Source organism: Rhipicephalus microplus, chromosome 5 (genome assembly GCF_043290135.1).
Source record: "Rhipicephalus microplus isolate Deutch F79 chromosome 5, USDA_Rmic, whole genome shotgun sequence".
Classification (NCBI taxonomy): Eukaryota; Metazoa; Arthropoda; class Arachnida; order Ixodida; family Ixodidae; genus Rhipicephalus; species Rhipicephalus microplus.
This window is the reverse complement of record NC_134704.1, coordinates 149,426,315-149,445,801: the sequence shown is the minus strand read 5'-3', so window position 1 is coordinate 149,445,801 and position 19,487 is coordinate 149,426,315. Positions and strand designations below refer to the sequence as shown.

The following is a 19,487-nucleotide window of genomic DNA, read 5'->3' as shown; positions in this document are numbered from 1 at the left end:
CGGGGCACGTAGTCAGGCTGTTACGTGACACGTATGTCGTGATTATCATGTTCGGATGTGTCATTTACCTATGTCGTTCATTTGCGTTGGATAATACCGATTTTGGTACATGTGAAGCTCGCGAAAGGGTTGCGAGCGCATCTCGAGCGTAGCATGTAGTCATGTTGTTACATGACACGCATCTCATGTTTATCATGTTTGCACCACTATCATACCTGAATCATCCAATCACGTCTCGTAATACCAAATTTTGTAAAAATGAAGCTAGCGATACGGCCGCCAGCACATCATGAGCGTGGCACGTAGTGATGTTGTTACATCACATGCATCTCAGGACTTCATCATCCATTCACGTACTGTAATACCGAATTCGGTATATGTGACGCTAGCGAAACGGCCGCGAGTGCATCATAAGCGTGGCATGTAGTCATGTTACATGACACGCATGTCATGATTTTCATGTTAGGCTCTGTCGCTTGTGTTCGCCATGCAATCATGTCATGCCATACCAGTTTTACAACTTGCCATGTGAACGAAACCACCGAAAGAGCTGCAGGACCATGAAATGTAAATAATGACTTATATGTTATGATTTTCATGTTATAACTAGTGTGAGCGCAGTCACTGACTCTTCTTTATAAATTGGACGTGTCATCATCATTTGTATAATTTCCTCATCTGTAGATATCATCGTCAGTGTGTGCCAGCTCGAGCTCGTCTCGAATAAAGCTCTTCCTCATAAGTGGTGGAGGTGCTTCTCGATCCCCAAGTCCTCTCGCACGTTACCACTGGAGCTCCGCTCGGGTCGTCGTCTACTGCCACGTGCCATGGCAGTGCAAGACAATCCTGGTTCATCCAACACTACCGGCCTAGTGCAGCCTCCGCCGTCGACCCTGGCCATCCACAGCCACCAGCGTGATCCGCCAGTATTCTCGGGTCTCAAATGGGATGACGTTGAAGAATGGCTACACACCTATGACCTCGTCAGCGAGTTGAACAAGTGGGATGCTCTACACAAGTTGTGTACGGTCCCTTTCTACCCAACTGATGTTCCCGAAACGTGGTTTTCGAAACCACCTCCAAGATCTTCCCTACTGGGACACGTTCGCACGGCAGCTCCGTCAAATTTTTGGTTCCCCCAGTGTTCGCGCTAAAGCAGCAACGAAGCAGCTTGCTGAACGCATTCAGCTGATGGGTGAATCATACACCTCATATATTGAGGATGTTCTTGCCTTGTGCAAGCGTGTAAATTCAGCTATGCCTCAAAGCGACTAAATATGCCATATTATTAAAGGCATAAATACCGTCGCATTCAACGCCCTTGCGTCGCAAAACCCTACCACGACTCAAGATGTCATCACCATTTCCGTAAGACTAGAAGAACTTCAATCGCTTCGTCTTTGCCATGATGCCTTGGACATTCGTCTTCCTGCGGCCCTCGACATCTGTGCCCTGGTCCGCGACATCCTTCGTGAGGAGCTTCATGGGCGCTGCTCTTCCTGCGCCCCGCCATCTACTTTAGCCTCAGCTCCAACCAACTAGCGGGACATCATTAGGCAAGAGATCTGCGTCACATCCACCTTGTTCCGCCGAATGCAGACCTCGTCAGGTACCAATGAAAGCAGAAGTCGCGGTGCTCTAAGCACCCACCACTATCCCAGCGGCTACACCAGGTGGCCATGTACCTGTGGCGTCAGTGTCACCACCAATGCGCCCACAGCCGTGTTACGCCATGCCGCGTCCTCCACCCCCAATCTGTTATTATTGCGGCTATAGGGGTCATATATCTCGCTTTTGCCGAAGGCGCCAACAGGACGAGCAACGTGGCTACGCTCCAGAGGAACGCGGACGCTTCAGTCCACTCACGAACTACCAGCGCACGCCTTACAGGTCTTTTTTTTCAGCGTTCGCCCTCTCCACATTACGGTATTGGTCTGCCTGTGAACTCCCGTGAGTCTCGCCGCCGCTCACGATCTCCCAATCACCAATCCGTGTCGCCTGTGCGACCCGCCTCCAATGTTCTGAATGTTCACTCGGAAAACTCCCCAATGCAGTTTTAGGAGGGGAAACTGCATCCATTGGATAGCCAGCAATTCCTCCAGACAGACCATCGAACTTGTTAACAGTGTTAGGAGAAGGTATACACGTCGAAGCTGTAGTGGATACTGGCGCTGCTATTTTCATTATTCGCTCTGACCTTTGCTCTCGTCTCCGCAAAGTAACCTCATCTTACCTGGGCCCGTCTCTCCGTGCTGCGACGAACGCCATTTGTCGCCCACTCGCCCAGTGTACAGTTTGTGTTTCCATAGACGGTATTCGTCATTATGTTGCGGTTACAGATCTCCGTGAGTGCACCCACGAACTCATTTTGAGGTGGGATTTTCTGTCGTCTGCACGCGCTTGCATATCTTGTCGTCAGCGCCTCATCCGCCTCAATCCCACTGACTCTTCTGTATCAGAACCTGAAGAGTGCATTCGTCTCGTCACCACTTCAGATTATGCTTTTTGGCCATCCCGAGAAGAAGTAATTAGCGTTGATTGCATCAACATTGTGGATGGCAATGTGCTTCTACTACCTTATGGCCACACGGTACATTGAGGCATTCTGATCATTCCAGGCCTTGTTCGTTTTTTTGAAGGGTCTGCTTTTATTGCTGCGTTAAATCAGACCCCCGAACCCTTATTGTTGCCCTGTGGATCAACAGTCACATGCGCTATTGACCCGCATACCATTGCAATTGTTGCCCTTCCAAGTCAAGAAGATCTACCAGAGCCAAGCACGCCGCCACTCAACTCTCCCACTCCTCTATCGATCACGATAAGCCTTGATCTGACAGCAGCCCAGAGTCAAAAGTTGCTGAATTTATTGAACAAACATCTCTCTTTGTTTGTCGTTCATTCTGCTGTCCTTGGTATGACAACTTCTGCAACTCACCGAATTCAGACTGACGGCTCCCGAATAATTCACCGGCGCCCATACCGCGTGTCTCTTGCAGAAAGGAAGATAATCGAGAAAAACGTCCCAGACATGCTTCGACGGAATATCATACGTCCTTCCTCGAGTCCATGGTCTTCGCCAGTTGTTTTGGTGCAAAAGACGGAACAGTACGTTTTTGCGCTGATTTTTGGGCACTGAGCAAAGATGTTTACCCTCTCCCACGAATCGATGACGCACTAGGTTCGTCGCATGTCGCAAAGTATTTTTCCTGCCTTGACCTGCGATTGGGCTACTGGCAAATAATAGTGTCCAAATCTGACAAAGATAAGACGGTTTTCAGCACCCCAGATGGGCTATATGAATTTAACGTAATGTCTTTCGGACTTTGCAACGCGCCTGCTACTTTCGAACGTATGATCGATAGCGTACTGCGTGGCCTGAAGTGGAAAACCTGCTTATGCTACCTCGACAACATCATCGTGTTTTCGTCTACCTTTTCGCAGCATCTGCAACGTCTCGAAGAAGTCTTAGGTTGCCTTGCAAAAGCTGGTTTACAGCTGAATACGAAAAAATGCACCTTCGCAAGCAAGACGATCAATGTTCTAGGGCACTTAGTCAACAAAGACGGTATTCGACCGGATCCTGAAAAGCTTGCCGCCATCCTCGAGTTTCCCCGTCCACTGCGTCAAAAAGACCTGCGCAGTTTTGTCAGCTTGGCATCCTACTTTCGGCGCTTCATACGCAATTTCGCAAAGCTTCCCTCTCCGCTCCATCAACTGCTCGCAAGTAACACGGCATTCGTCTGGTCCAAAGGCTGTGAAAAGGCTTTCCTGGCGTTGAAGCAAGCCCTGACATCCGACCTGGTACTATGTCACTTCGATCCAGGTGCACCCACCATTCTTCACAACGCCAGTGGTCATGGTCTCAGTGCCGTTCTACTGCAGCATGACAACACCGCACGCGATTGTGTCATCGCTTACGCCAGTCGTGCTTTGACTGCTGCCGAGAAAAATTGCACAATAACCAAACAAGAGTGCCTTGCTGTTGTATGGGCGGTACAAAATTTCGTCCAAACCTCCACGACTGCCACTTCACAGTCGTCACCGACCACAACGCATTGTGCTGGCTTTCATCGCTAAAGAACTTATCGGGCCGTCTTGGCCACTGGGTGCTTCATTTACAAGAGCACAACTTTGATGTCGTCTACGGGTTTGGTAAGAAGCACCAAGATACTGATGCTCTCTCTCGCTACCCTCTACCCAACCGTAATAGCCCACCGTGACCAATTTCCACCGCAGCATTACCCATCTCAGGTCTCAGTTGGCTAAGATCCGGATGCCCTTCTATCCGTGTGTTGCATCGACGCGTTGACCCTTACTGTCGCTCCATAATAGCACGCTTAGAAGGCACATCCACTCCTCCGAATGCCCGACTTCGCCGAAAACTGAAACAATTCAAGCTTCACGATGGTGTTTTACATTGCTATATTTACCACGTTGAAGGAAACAAATGGGTTCCCGTTATACCAAGTTGTCTACAATGTCAGGTTCTTGAGACATTCCACGATGATCCTGCTGCTGGGCATCTCGGCTATCATAAAACGTACGACAATATACGCAGTCGGTTCACCTGGCCTGGCCTCTCATCCGCCATTGCCAGATATGTTTCTTCATGTGCCTTATGTCAACGGCGGAAACGACCCACTACTGCTCCTTCTGGCTTTCTTGAACCTCTTCCTTGTCCCGCTTTTCCATTCGAAGTCGTCGGGATAGACTTGTACGGCCCCCTTCCCGTGACCTCCAATGGAAATCGTTGGATTGTAAGGGCTGTTGACCACCTCACTCGTTACGCGGAAACAGCCTCACTGCACGCTGGTACAGCCACTGAAGTAGCCGATTTTTTTCTGCGTAACATATTTTTACGCCATGGAGCTCCATGTGTTCTGCTCAGCGACCGCGGCAAGGTCTTTCTTTCCTCTATTGTTGCTGAGTGCTGAGGTTCTAAGCGCTGCCAACACCATCCACAAGACAACTTCTACTTATCATCCACGAACAAATGGCTTGACGGAACGCTTTCATCGTACCCTCTCGGACATGATTGCCATGTATGTTAACCCTGACCACATGAACTGGGACGCCATTTTGCCATTCGTAACGTTCGTCTACAATACGGCTACACAACGCAACACCGGCTTTTCTTCCTGTTTTCTGGTGCATGGCCGCTCTCCATGTGTAACTCTGGAGGTTTCCTTCCTTTCGGCTCTTGCTACCTCAGCAGGCCCTTTATCCGCACAATTTTTGTCTCGCCTCTAGCACTGCCGTCACCGGGCCCGAATCGGCAACGGCATCTCTCAGGAAGCTTGCATGTCTCGCGACGACTCGACTCACCGTGCTGTCACCTTTTCACAAGGAGACGAAGTTGTTCTGTGGACTCCCGTGCGTGTGCCCGGCTTATGTGAAAAATTCCTCACTCGTTTTATAGGACCTTATACGCTGATTGAACAAACGTCCTCCGTTAATTACCGTATCTCACCACTTAACGCTCCCTCCGACCACCGCTGCCGTGGGACAGAAATTGTGCACGTTTCTCGACTGAAACTGTATACCCGACGCAATTCCTAATATTGTCTCTCGCGCGGCCAGGAGGCCGCTTCCAGCGTGACGAGGAATTAGTGTGAGCGCAGTCACCGACTCTTCTTTATCAATTGGACGTGTCATCGTCATTTGTATAATTTCCCCATCTGTAGATATCATCATCAGTGTGTGTCAGCTCGAGCTCGTCTCGAATAAAGCTCTTCTTCATACTAGTCAAATATAATCTTTATGCAGTCATGTTGTGCCATACCAAGTTTGGTATCGATACCATTATCAAAACTGCCAGGAGAGCTAAAAGTCGTGGGCGGCTTGATAGGTTGATAGATAGATAGATGCACTCAAAGTCGCCAAAGTTCTCTAAGAAATGCTTCGCATTTAAAACTATAAAAAGTGGGCACTTGTCGTCTCCGCAGTCAATTTCTAGGCGGAGGCAGAAACATTTTGCCACTAATTGGATCACTTAGGAATCATCAAAAGACAAAAATAATCGAACTAACTTTAAATTGTTAATTTTAGGGTGGTTGTTTATATAGCAAAGTTGTTCTATATCACAAAGTATGGCGAGCCTAGTTTTTAAAATTGAAAATATCACGCGTGGTTTCAGAGATTCATTGTCAAATTTCCAGACCGCAGTGCCGAAGAAACCAAAGCTAACGCACCGAGTGTGTTAGTTTTGACGCACTTGGCTGGTTTTGCCACACTCAACGCAATAGTATCAGTTTCTTCAACATGGCGGTCTGGAAATGCGACGTAAGATCTCTGAAACCACGCGTGATATTTTCAATTTTAAAAACTAGGCTTGCCATACTTTGTGATGTAATACAACATTGCCATATAAACAACCACCCTAAAATAATATTTTAAAAGTTAGTTTGATTATTTTTATCCATTAATGATTCCGAAGTGATCTAATTATTGGCAAAATTTTTCTGCCTCGGCCTGGAAATGGGCTGCAAAGACGACAAGTGCCTACCTATTATAGTTTTTTAAGGAAAAATATGTATTGCTTAAAAAAAAAAACACCCTGTATAGAAATGAGTTGCACAGTGAGTGGCAACGGGCCCGTGCATTGCTGTGCCAAGCACTGTGAGACCTTGTGCAAGTTTCCTGTGTTCTTTTATGTGGCAGTCCTGTTGCAGATGCTATGATACTTGCGTTCCTCTTTCTTTTTTGCTTACTTTAGTCTCTGCTTTTCTTTCTTTCCCCTTCGTCTAGTTTAGGGTAGTGAATCAGCAGCTTCGACTCCTTTAAACTTCTTTGAATTTGACTCATTTGTATGTTTCCTACTGTGACGACAGTCTTTGTGTCCTGCAGAGCTGACCGATGCAGATGTAGGCATCCTTTTCGACTGCGCTGCCGGTGTGCGTCCGCAAGCAGTGGGATGCCACATACCGGCTGATGTGCCTTACATCCAGCTGTGTGGACAGCCAGTGTGTCGTACCCAGTTTTCCCGCACCCAGCTCACCCGGCTGTTTTGGACCGTAAGGTATGCAGGACAGTGTGGACAAACTCCTCTGATCTGAAGGGGAGTTAGGCTGAAATACTTTCCCACAGTCTCTTCTAAAACCACTGGTTCAGTGATCACACTTTCTCGGAATTGGTTGGAACCACCGGGCTGGCTATGTAGCTATGGTTTTGTGCTTATGCCAAAGGTGAGGTTGCAGGATCAGATTTCAGCAGTTGTTTCCACATTCTGACAGGGCTGAAAAGCAAGCATATTAAAAAAATCAGAGGTGGTGCAGGTTAATTGCAAGTTCCTTGCCTAATAAGCAAATCCTGTATTATATTTTTTTATGTTTTCTGTGGGGTGGGATATGCGAAACCCCGGAATCGACACCAACTTTCGCAAATGGCCAGTTAGAGATTGAAGCACTTTTTTTTTTATAGAGAAAGTCATCTTTTTGTCTATATATTAAGGATATGTGAATCTTTAGGACTGAACGTTCGATTGAAATGGTTTAATATTCAAGTTGCAAAACACTTTTACTATTCAATATATATTCGAGCATCACAAAAGTTTGCAACAAGCATTGAAATCAGCTCAGTGAAGTACATATGTGTAAATTCGATGAAAAATACATTATTTAGTCTTAGCTACCACATGCCCCCCCACCCCTACCCTTGCATTCCAAAGTGCTTTTGCTGAGGTGCCGCTATCGAAGTGTAGTATAATAGCATGCCATTGTGAATTAGGCCGAGAATGTTCTTTTGACAGAGTGAAATTTTTATACTAATCAAGTCCTCTGAAATAAATGGGAAGCCGCTGCTAAATTAGGAAAGGACGTCTAAAAATATGAAAGCCCAGCATTATTCTAGGTTATCCTAAAAAGCATCTGTTCTGAGCATTGCGCTGATCAGTTTTTGCCATTTTTTTCAGTTGAAAAAGGACTCAACTATGGCTAGATAAACAGTAGTGTGTCTAGTTAGTGGCTGATTTTGTTTTCTAGAATTACACTCAAACCTTATTATAACAAAGTTGCATCTTACACGATAATAAGTTTGTTATATCTGAAAGTTCATTTTAAAGGCATATTTCTAACACTATATTGCAACACTATTTTTCATTTACTTTGTTATAGCCGATACTTCGTTATATCCAAGTTCGTCGTATTAATTGAATGTATTGCAACAGGCACAATGATGTCACTGCTCCTTGAACATACTGAGCAGCTATCCATCCTGAGCGACAACAGTAAATAACTGCACATGTGGGACTGTAAAGTAATCATGCACGATGTATAAATTACCAGTAGAGTATTTGCTGTGCAACAAGTTTACTGCTTGATGCCTCATTGGTGAAAAAATAAATTTCTCGCAAAACTGAACAGCGGTAATACAGTCGAATCTCGATAATTCGAAGTTGAAGAGGCCCGAAAATTTGTTCGAAATAAAAGAAGTTCGAATTAATGAAAGCTAAATAAATGAAGGGCTCTCCATGCAGTGGTGCATGTGCATTGAGCCAACCCATGAAAGGGAAGTTTCAGAAGACTTACATTTATTCACAAATCACAGGACATCCATTAATAATTGAAGTAATCGGTGATGCGCGTCTGCACATGTTTGCCTTGCAGCGAGTCAATCAATTTCGCACGCAGCTTGCAAAGCATTTCTACTTTGGCTTCAGCATTCTCCTGGCAAAAGAAGTTGTGTGCGGATATGTCCAGCGTCGACACTTTCTAAAGACGACGACAACAACAACTGCGCAGCGGAGCCTCCCCGCTACGCAGCCGCAGCATGGCCAGCACGTGACAAGAAAGGAGAAGCGTCTTCACGCGGAGAGAAGCTGATTGGCATTTGAGAGAAAAACCAACTCTCTACAGCAGCTTTTCTTTTTTTGCTTTTTTTGTGCGCGTCATTGAAAGGAGAAGGGTTACGTGGCAGGGACAAAAAAGCGGGAAGCGTGACATGGGCACGTTGCATATCGGCATTTGAGAGAGAGCAGACATTCCACCAAAGCCTTTTCTTTCTTTTTCATCTCCTTCGCGCGCAGTGTTGATGTGTCGCAGGTGCCGCCGTAGGATTGGACGGGAGGCTGAGAGCATTTTCGGAGCGCGGTATGTTCGTATTAACCGTCGGAAGTGCTTGGGCATTCAAATTACCGGGCATTTTACCCCATTAGAATACACATAGCTTCGACGGGACCTCATTGTGAGTTCGAAATAACCGGAAGTTCGAATTAGGTGTGTTCGAAATAATGAGATTCGACGGTACTTTTATTTGAAAATATTTAAAAAAATATTCATTTCACATGTTTTCATTATTAGAATTCATCTTGAAGTCAAACCTTGGATGTTCGCATGTTCTTACTGATATGGCGCGGGTATTCTGTTTACTTTTAATTTTGTAATGGCTCTTACCTGTTCTTTTTTTTTCTGTGCTCTACCGCGGTGGTCTAGTAGCTAAGGTATTCGGCTGCTGATTCGCAGGTCGCGGGATCGAATCCTGGCTGCGGTGGCTGCATTTTCGATGGAGGCGTAAAAGCTGTAGGCCCGTGTGCTCAGATTTGAGTGCACGTTAAAGAACCCCAAGTGGTCGAAATTTCCGAAGCCCTCCACTACGGCATCTCTCGTAATGATATTGTGGATTTGGGATGTTAAACCCCACATATCAATGTTTATCTATTCTTACTTACCAATTGTGCCTGTGAATTTGTGGTATGTGGAGTGTTATGCTTTATGTAGAAATATTGTTTATCATGTATTCCTGAAATGTTATCCTTTCCATAATCACCCAAAAAATAGGGATGACTATCAAATAAAGAAAGCGAGAAGTATTTTTGCTTTGCTTTGCCTAAATTTTTTTCAGCTACGAACAGGTCAATAACACATTTTGTAAATGTAAGTGGCTTCAAATCGAGCCATAAAAAAAAAATAACGCTGTCATATGAGAATTGGGGAACAGAAAAAGTTGACTAGGACATGAACAAAGATGGCTCTGATCTGCTGCTCCAGATTTGTAGCATTAATTGCCCACCAAGCAGACCGGCACTTTTTTTAAGTTAGTGTAGTTCTCAGTACTAACAGAATTTGCTGCAAATATGTATATTTTTGCCTCAGTCATTTCTTGCAGTGTAGTGACTAGTACTGCTACTGTGCCTGAAAAAAATAAAGGAGGCGGGTTATGCATCTAGGACTTTATTTGCACCTCACTATGATGAATTGTCTTTAATTCGTAACATGGTCATCTCTATACAGCCGTCTAAAGGGAACAATACTAAGAGCACAGAAGACGAAACTATGTGAACTGAAGCTTACAAACCATGGCCATTTCTTACGAATGCATCTTGTGCCTCATCAAATGCGAAAATAGACCGTCAGTGGCATTGCTGTCCTGCATCAGTGTTGTCAACGATAAAGTCAAGTGATGACAGCAAAATATGACGTCATCGTAACATCACAGGTGGCTAGAATTTTCGACGTCATCATGAGGTCACATAGCTGATGGTGACGGTGCAAAACAGGTGTGGGGCGGAAAGCTAGCAGTGCTGCTGATACTGGAACCAGTACAAAACTGGATGGTAGGAAACCAATCATTGACAGAAAGGGGTTTGTAGTATGGGCCAGCTGGCTTCGCAAGCCCATGTAGCAGTGCTGGCTGTCCTCAGTTCAGGACGCCACAGGTAGTTGCCACCTTGCATACCGTGTGGATTAAAGTGATTGTTAAGACTATCGCTGGCCAGCAACTCCTACCACCATTCCACACTCGCTTGGTCAATGACAGGCAGGCTGGGAATGGCCCGGCAGGTCCATGTGTGTATTAGTGCAGGTTTTTCAGAGCACCATGAGCAGTGCAAAGAGTATTCTGTTGGGTGCACGTTATTGAGAAATTGCAAGTTTGGATAACTTCTGGTCTGGATTAAGTGCCAGCAGGCAGCTTCCTTCTTTGCGAGCTTCTTGTAGGCAGCTTTTGGAAGCAGGCATGGGAAGCCCGATATACATCAACTGAAAAGAAAAAGATGGCTTTCACCTTCAAGTCATCTTAAAAGCAAAGGGGTTGCGGACCCTGCAAGTTTCCGGAAAGTGAAAACTTTTGCTTTCTTGAAGAACGCGAAGAGCTGCCTAGTGTGAGATGCATGCTTCACCAGAAGGTGTCATTGGATAACAGATCATCGTCAGACTTTCATACCTTTAGCACAGCCTCACTGAAACAAATAAATAATATCTTGATTGTCCCAACTGCTAGACACTATTCTATACATATTGCGGGCATTTACAACGTGCTTCTTCATTACCTGTACATAACCATCAGCACATAGTGTTTCTCATGTTCGTTAGTGGGTATAGCCCTTAAGTCTGTTACGTGCTTTGGAAGTGACTGTTTTTGGCCACACCTTCCAGGCATAATAAAGGCGTGTAAAGGACTACGCCGAAAGCGGTGGAAATGGCTGCTTGATTCCCCGTCCCTGCTCGCCCACTCTACCTCCTGGAGCTTCCCTCAGGTCGCCGTTTGGGCTACGTATACACCAGCGTGCCGCTAGACGAACCCTCAGGCGCTTCTCCCTTTACCCCTCCAGCTATGACTACCGCAGATACTCACTCTTGGATCGTCAGTGAACCCCCTCGCGAGCCCCCTCTGTTTGCTGGACTCAGAAATGAGGACGAGGACGACTGGCTACACCAATATGACATAGTGAGTGCAGAGAACCGTTTGGAGGATCACAAGCTCTGCCACGTCTCCTTCTATCTTACTGGCGTGGCGAAGACTTGGTTTTTTAATCACCAGATCAACTTTCCCAACTGGAACGTCTCCAAAGGACATCGGCGACAAGTCTTCGCTACTCCGGCAGTTCGAGCCAGCCTGTTGAAGAGAACCCTTGATGGTTGCAAACAACAACTAGGCGAGTCTTATACCTCGTATATCGAAGATGTTCTCTCTCTCTCTGTCAACGAGTCAACGCCACCATGACCGAGGCAAAGTACACCATCTTGTCAAAGGCATAGGGCCTGTTGCCTTCAATGCTTTGGTCGTAAAGGACCGAACCACCGTTGCTGACATTGTAGCTATGTGCCAGCACCTGGACAAGCTCCAATTCGGACGACTGCAGCTGGACAACTCTCCTGCAGCCATCCCTGACAACCTTACTGCTGACTCCTCGTTACGAGCCATGATCCACGCATTGATACGACAGGAACTGAAGTCCCTCGGTTTTCCAGCATGTCAGTTTCCTTCTGACACCCCCAATACAAATTTACCGGACGTCGATAAGGAGGAGTTGGCGGCCATGACTGGTAATGCGTACACAGACCCTCACGTCTCTAAAGCCCCACTAACTTACGCGCAAGTCACCCCACTTACTCAAGCCTTCGTTCCATCGATGCCAACGATGACGATGCCAGCCCACCTGGCATCTCTGGCGCCCAGCACGCAAAACCAGCCTTACTATGCACCACTGGCATCAGCACACCTAGTTTCCATAATCCCCAGCCCAAACACCCAACCCTACTATCAACCATGGCGCCCAACGAGACCTACCTGCTACTATTTCAGATACCGTGGACACATCGCATGTGTCTATTGCAAGCGTCAGCGAAACAAGCGTCGTGGGTTTGACACTTACGACCGGGATGACTTTGCCACTGCAACCACTTTCCAGCACCATTCTTACGCTACGCTTCACGATCGCTCCTCCTCGTCATCAGTAACTGCTGAAATGGCTCCTCGCTGCCGTAGTGCCAGGCTATCGCTCACTGTCTCCTCTTCATAGCTCTACGTCGCCACTTCGACCAGCCTCCCGGTTCGTTGAACATCGCCCGAAAACTAAATTACAGTCGAATCTTGATAATTCGAACTCGAAGGAGCCCGAAAGTTTGTTCGAATTGATGAAAGCTAAGCAAACTGAGGGCTCCCCCATGCAGTGGCGCATGTGCATTGAGCTAAGACACGAGGGGGAAGTTTCAGAAGATTCACAAATCGTAGGACATCCATCATTAATTGAACTAATTGGTGATGCGTGTCTGCACACGTTTGCCTGCAGCGAGTCAATCAATTTCGCACGCAGCTTCCAAAGCATGTCTACTTCGGCTTCGGCATTCTCCTGGCAAGAAAAGTTGTGCGCGGCAATGTCCAGCGCCAACACGCGAGGATGACAACGACAACTGCATGGCCTCTACTACCCTCTGCGCCAAAGCCGCAGCGTGGCCAGCGCGTGACAAAAAAGCAGTAGCGTCTCCGTGCGGAGAGAAGCAGATCGGCATTTGAGATAAACCAACACTTCACGGCAGTTTTTTTTTTTTTTGCGTGCATCTTTGAAAGAAGGTTTACATAGCAGGGACGGAAAAGTGGGAAGCGTGGCACCGGCGCATGAGAGAGAACCACACTCCGCGACAGCTTTTTTCTCTCTCTCTTTGCGCGTGGCGTTGGAAAGAGAAGGTTCTTTACATGGCAGGGGCGGAAGAGGTGGTGGTGGTAGTGGTTAGAAGAGGAGAAAAGGCACCTAATTTCTGCAGCCCGGTCGGGAGCACGGCGCAGTGCCTCGGAAAAGAGAGGAGCATGCGCAGGCGCGTTGCAAATCGGCAATTGAGAGAAAGCAAACATTCGACCGCAGCCTTCTCTTTTCTTTTCTCCTTTCCTTCGCTCTCAGCGTTGAGGTGTCGGAGGTGCCGCCACGGGATTGGGCAGGCTGCTGAGAGCATTTTCGGAGCGCGGTGTGTTCAAATTAACCGTCAAAAGTGCTTGCGCGTTTGAATTACTGGGCGTTTTCGCCCATTCAAATACACACAGCTTTGATGGGACCTCATCATGAGTTCAAATTAACTGTAAGTTTGAATTAAGCGTGTTTGAATTAATGAGATTTGACTGTACTAAATTTGCATTTAACGAAGTCAGGAAAATTTCTCCCGAACATCCTCATAATATGATATCTGTTTTGCTGGAAGGCGTTGAAGTGGAGACATTAATAGACACTGGTGCTAGTTTGTCAGTCACTCACAGAGATTTGTGTGTGCGACTCCGCGAAGTTACTACGCCCTACGATAGACCTACGTTGCTCGCTACTCAAGGGGTGTAGGGGGTCCGGCCTATGTACGACTGACGCAGAAGCCCAGCTAATGTTCCAGTTGCACACAGTCGTACCGTGCATCATTAACGTCCCCTATCCATAGCTTGTCTCATTGCAGCTACACGGTTCGGGCGAATAAGGCAACAGGCTAGTTCAACTACACTTTATTGCTAGGCGTTAGCAATAGTGCATAAATGTCGCGAGGAGATAGTACATGAAACAAGGGTAGTCCCCTACTCCTTGGTCGTTGACGTCCTCGGCTCGCAGGGGGTTGCGGGTTCGACCTCCTTCGTTCCTGGCCGGTGTCAGAGACAGCGTGCGGCCGTCCGCACGCTGGTTTTGTTCACTGACCAGGTTTCCCTCTCCCTGACGAGAATAATAAGTTTTCTCGCTGAGGGAGGGGAGACCCGTTTCGCGCGCTGGAAAAGGGGGATCGCGTGCACCAGCTGTGGTGGTGTTCCCGCAACTAGGCATTCGCGCTGCTGCAAAGAGCGAGAGTGGCTGGGCGCACATGCTCCCCCACAGGGGACGCCATCCAACCTTCCGCCATGTGCACTGTTCGTGTCTACATTGATGGACTTCTGCATTATGTACAATTTGCAGTGCTTAGTTTGTGTACTCAACAGATAATATTAGGATGGGACTTTCAATGGCGTCCGTATCCACCTGCTGCTGGCAACGCGTTCTCCCCACGAACGATATTGACTATTCGCTTCACGCAGATGATGCACCACTTCGTTTTTATGCTGCAGAACACACTGAGCTACCTCCGCACAGTCAGTGAATTGTTACACTTCTGTCTGATGTCATTGACGTGGCAATGTGCTAACCCGTTGCCCCGAGCCCCGAGCAACTTGTTTTGTTGCCCCGAGCAAGAGGAGCGTTACCCTCCTCTTGCTCGGCGCAACGGGGCAAGTTCCTTAGCGCACCGTGGCCGCTAGTTCTTGAGGTTAGCACGAGCACTCTTCGCGCATCTTTTCTCATCGCCAGGAGCTCAGTGTCCATGCAGCTACTCATCATGAACACCCTGGAAGCAAAGGCAGCGGCGCAAAGAACCCGCAATGCAGGCCCTCGGCCAAAATCCTGTGGTGAGAGCTCATGAGACTGAGGAAAGACGCCAGTGTTGGCAGCAATCACAAGCTAGCACCAGCATCTATTCAGATGGGGCGGCAGCTACGAAGGCTCGTGCAGCAGAAGCAAAGTGGGCTCGTCGACAAGGAGATCCCCAAGTCAGAGCCAGCAAAGCAAAGGCGGCAAGAGAACCTTGAATCAGAGCAGGTGTGAAAAGCAGTGATCAAGCGCTGAAAGTGGTTGCTACCTGAGGTTGGTGGCACCAGTGGACCCTTAAAGCGCTACTTCTTCGAGTGCTCGTTCAGCCACAGCTGTAACGTTTGCGACTGCTTCTGGGTTGACAACCTCACCGGCATTATTTCTATCCGCAACGACCAGTACCATGCCAAAGCTACAGCCCTACTCCAATAAGAGTGTCATCGGTACCGCCAGCCAACTATATTGACTACCACGTTTGGTTCATATGCAATTACTCTTTGGTGGCAGGAAAGGTTCTGACCATGAATGTAACACTCGAGTACCACTACCCTCCCAGGCCAGACCACCTGCCCATGCTCAATCCAGTCAAAGAAGGCCTGATAGCTCCACATCTACTCACGTGGACATCATGTTGGTCAATGACTGCTGGCTAGTATCGTGCATTATGTCCGATTAGAGTCATCCGTGCAGCTCATATGACCACAAACATCCCACCACCATCAGAAGGACCTGTATCGACATTGCCCTCTCCAACTTTCAACGACAACCTCTCATCCAATATCCTCTCTCCATGTACTTCACCAACCACAGAATTGTAATTTTCAAAGGAGAACACATGCCGCAACTTTGTAATCAATAATGTAATCCTTCTATATAATTTCATTCCCACGTAAATGATTACGTAACAAAAGGCAGAAAGATGACACGACAGCGATCTCGCCACTTCATTTTACAGGGCTGAAGCAAAGCGGCAATGGCCGCCAGGCGTAAAAACTTGTTTTCTCTGGCAAGCACTTCGAGCTGTCAGCACGAGTGCAGCAAGAGGCGCAGAGCTCTGACTAAAAGTGATGATGGTGATGCAGATTACTCCCCCTCGCAGTAATGAACCCAGAATAAAAAGTATGAAGGCGTGTGTACAAGAGTGTTCATGGCGCGAAAGAGAGCAGTCCGTAGGCAGTCTAAGTCGTCAATGTAAAGAGGCATGGGTTATTTATATTTTTTCTGGCGGGCGACATTCGGAGAATTAAAGTGTGGACTGCCTTTGTGAAAGTACACTGTAGTTGTACCCAGGCACGTGTCACAGTGACCAGATGGGGGCTGCCAGGAGCGCACCTGGTGTCGCTAATGCCCCTGAAACTTCACAAAGTAGTGATTTATCTGGTCCGAGGCTGGCGCCGTGGCGGTATTCGCCAGATGCCGTCACTCGGGACCACTCGCCACATTTGTTTGTTTATAGTCGTTTGCAACTACCATCTTTGCTCTCGAAGCATGGGCTTGCCAGGGTACAGAGCATCTGTTTTGACGAGTATGAATTTGTGCGTCCAAGCGCGTTGTGCCGTGAAATACCTTTCACTGAAGATTGACGTAGCTGTTGGTTGCCGTGGGTGGCTGTTGCGCCTTGTTATGCCATAACAAGTCTAGTGAGTGCAAAGCTCTTCATGATAGCGCCTGTTAATCTCAACAAGTTGAGACAAAAGACCTGGTTGCTTAGAATCCGGCCAACATTTCAGACTCTACTTTTCAACTTCACGAAGTAAGTTGCAAGTCTCTCACTTCAAGTATGCGTCGAGCTTTGCTTAATTCAATGCGTTGCTCTAACCCCGAAGACTTGTCGTGGTTAATTGTGCAGTACGCTATCATCTCTCACTCAGGTTTCATTAATGCTTCTGCGGGGTCTAGTTTTTGGTTCACAATACATGGTTACATTTTGTGCTTGACCTTCAGCACCGGCTGGTTTGAGTTCTTGGTGTTGGTCCGTGCACTTAGCATGCACGTCGAAGGATGATTGAAAATGTTACTGCGCAGCTGTTTTGAATAAACAAAAGTGAAGTGCAGAAAATCGCATAAAGATTGGTACTCTTCGTAGTTTTGCTGTGTGCTTGCATATTTCAGAGCAAATTGCTTTCTCTGGCTGTTTTACATTGACCGGTCAGCAGGGAGACTTGCGATGCGAGGGTAGCTATGCAAAGCGTTAATGCCTCAGAGTCGTTGGGCGCTTGCAGCATTTAGCAACCTTACGCATTCATGCCATTTCATGCGATGGTTTACCTGCTATTTCGTGTGAAGGTTTATATCCGCGACAGGAGCTCTTGCGGACCGAAGAGCGGTACGGTGTCTTAGTGCATGGCCAAGCTACACCCACCTGTATCTCTCTGAAGCCAACGCGAGCGCCTTTGCCCTCGCTCGAGCAACCGGACCTTTGTCCCAGTGTCACCGTGAATCACTTTTACCATGGTGACGTGCTCGCGGCACCCCCTGTGCAGTTAGTACTCCTCGCCCGTGGCGTGGATAAGCCCATTTGCTTTCCCGCTGCGCCTTTGCAATAAGCTGTACTGCGTTTTGGTGTTGCCACTGACAATAATGTATTGCGACCTTTAGCAGTATCGTGTTCTCGCACGGCGATGGTTAACGCGTGTCCTGCAGCTCGCTAAGACCAGACCCACGCTAGTGGCCGTACTCCTTCGGGATATGTATACACTACAACAGTCATTGTGTGTGCTCTCGGCATATATTGTATACATATATGGCACTACACAAAATTGTCATGGATCAACATTACACTCATTTAGATAATTTTCATCATCATCAGCCTGACTATGTCCACTGTAGGACAAAGGCCTCTCCGATGTTCTGCCAGTCAACTAGGTCCTGTGCTTGCTGCTGCCAATTTATACCTGCAAACTTCTTAATTTCACCTGCCCACCTAACCTTCTGTCTCCCTCTAACCCGCTTGCCTTCTCTAGGAATGCAGTTAGTTACCCTTAATGACCAGCAGCTATCCTGTCTACGTGCTGCATGGCCTGCCCATGTCCATTTTCTCTTCTTGATTTAAACTATGCTATCCTTAACCCCGGTTTGTTCCCTAATCCACTCCTAAGTAGACATAGTCTACTTAGGACAGGTTTAGGATGAGTTACATAGCTGGCACGAATGCTCTCAGCATGTTGTCTGGCAAGCAATTGGAAGGGCGTCTTCACAGAAGGGCGTTTGCTGTGCAGGACCAAGGCAGGTGGCGCCATGTTCGAAAAGAGAGTGCAAAGGAGAGGAGGTTGAGGAGAAACAAGAGCAAAGGAGGAGAGTGTCGCTACTTTGCAGAGCTTCAGGGGCTTTAGGTGTCGCGACTTGTGAGTGAGCATTGCTGGTAGAGGTGCTTGCAGGTGAAGGTGAGGGCAGGTGCACAAGCGCCGGTGCAGGCGCTGTGCGTGAAATAATGTCATGAAAACCAACCATCGTCAAGCAGCTGCTGCAATAGGGCTTTCGCATGCGTGCACAGAACTGATGCTAATGTCGGTATGTAGGTATCGTGACTTGAGCGATGTGCAAAGATGGTTCGACTTGACCGCCTACGTTGGTAGTAGGTACCTAGTGATGTAGACGTCAGATAGAGGTGAATGATGCCTGTGGCGTGTAGAAGGGCATGCTGGCATTCCAGTTACATACCTGCTGGTTTGTGGTGTCCGTCAGCAACTCAGTAGGAGGCACGTGGACTCTGCACACCTGGAGGCCTAGTGGGTGCACCTTGACTTGGGGAAGCACCTTTGGTAGTCGGCGCATGGGTGCTCGTGCGCAGGTCGATATGTTCTATGGCTGCTGCCATGGCAGGTGAGGCATGTGCGGTCTGCTGTCCCATAGGCGGACGAGGCACATCGTCCTCGGGAGCGTCGGTCGTAGTCGCAGTGTCTCAGACGTTTGGTCGTAGATGACTAGGGGTTGAACTTCGGCTGTGAGGGCACTGCTGGTAAATCGCTCTGAGCGTTGAGGTCGGTAGAGAGTCGCCTTTGAACATCGTTTGATGGCGAACCCTTAATGATCGGGTGACAATGTCCGGGGTTTTGGCAGACTTCAGGGCGGGCAGCGATGTAGTTGTTGTGGTGGAGCCCAACATGTCCGAGGTGTCGCTGGCCATGGCGCTTAAAAAAACCTGTGGGTGGTGAGCGTGCCTGAAGGACCATCGGCCGAGGATGTTGATCAAACACAGCTAGTGACGGACTGGTCGTAGGCAGCAGGAACATATTGAACCTCTTCCGGTGTGTGGTTGGGTACGAGAATCATTGTGCTAGTGACCGGACGAAATTTCGAAGCATACGTCGGGGAAGCGAAGTCTTGGTCAAGTTAAGTTTGCAGGCCGGGTGGTATTAGTTGCTGTGACACAGGGGAAACTTGAATGTCACATGTCTCCGAAACGGGT

At 47.9% G+C, this 19,487-nt stretch overlaps 1 protein-coding gene across 1 annotated transcript in view; it reads left to right on the top strand.

Moving 5' to 3' along the window:
* Positions 1 to 19,487, top strand: part of LOC119174183 (protein MMS22-like) — a 172,305-nt gene that overhangs the window by 7,558 nt on the left and 145,260 nt on the right. Inside the window, exon 4 of the mRNA XM_037425006.2 lies at positions 6,847 to 7,018. Coding sequence (XP_037280903.2) covers positions 6,847 to 7,018 — 172 coding nt within the window. The remainder of the gene's footprint in view (positions 1 to 6,846; positions 7,019 to 19,487) is intronic.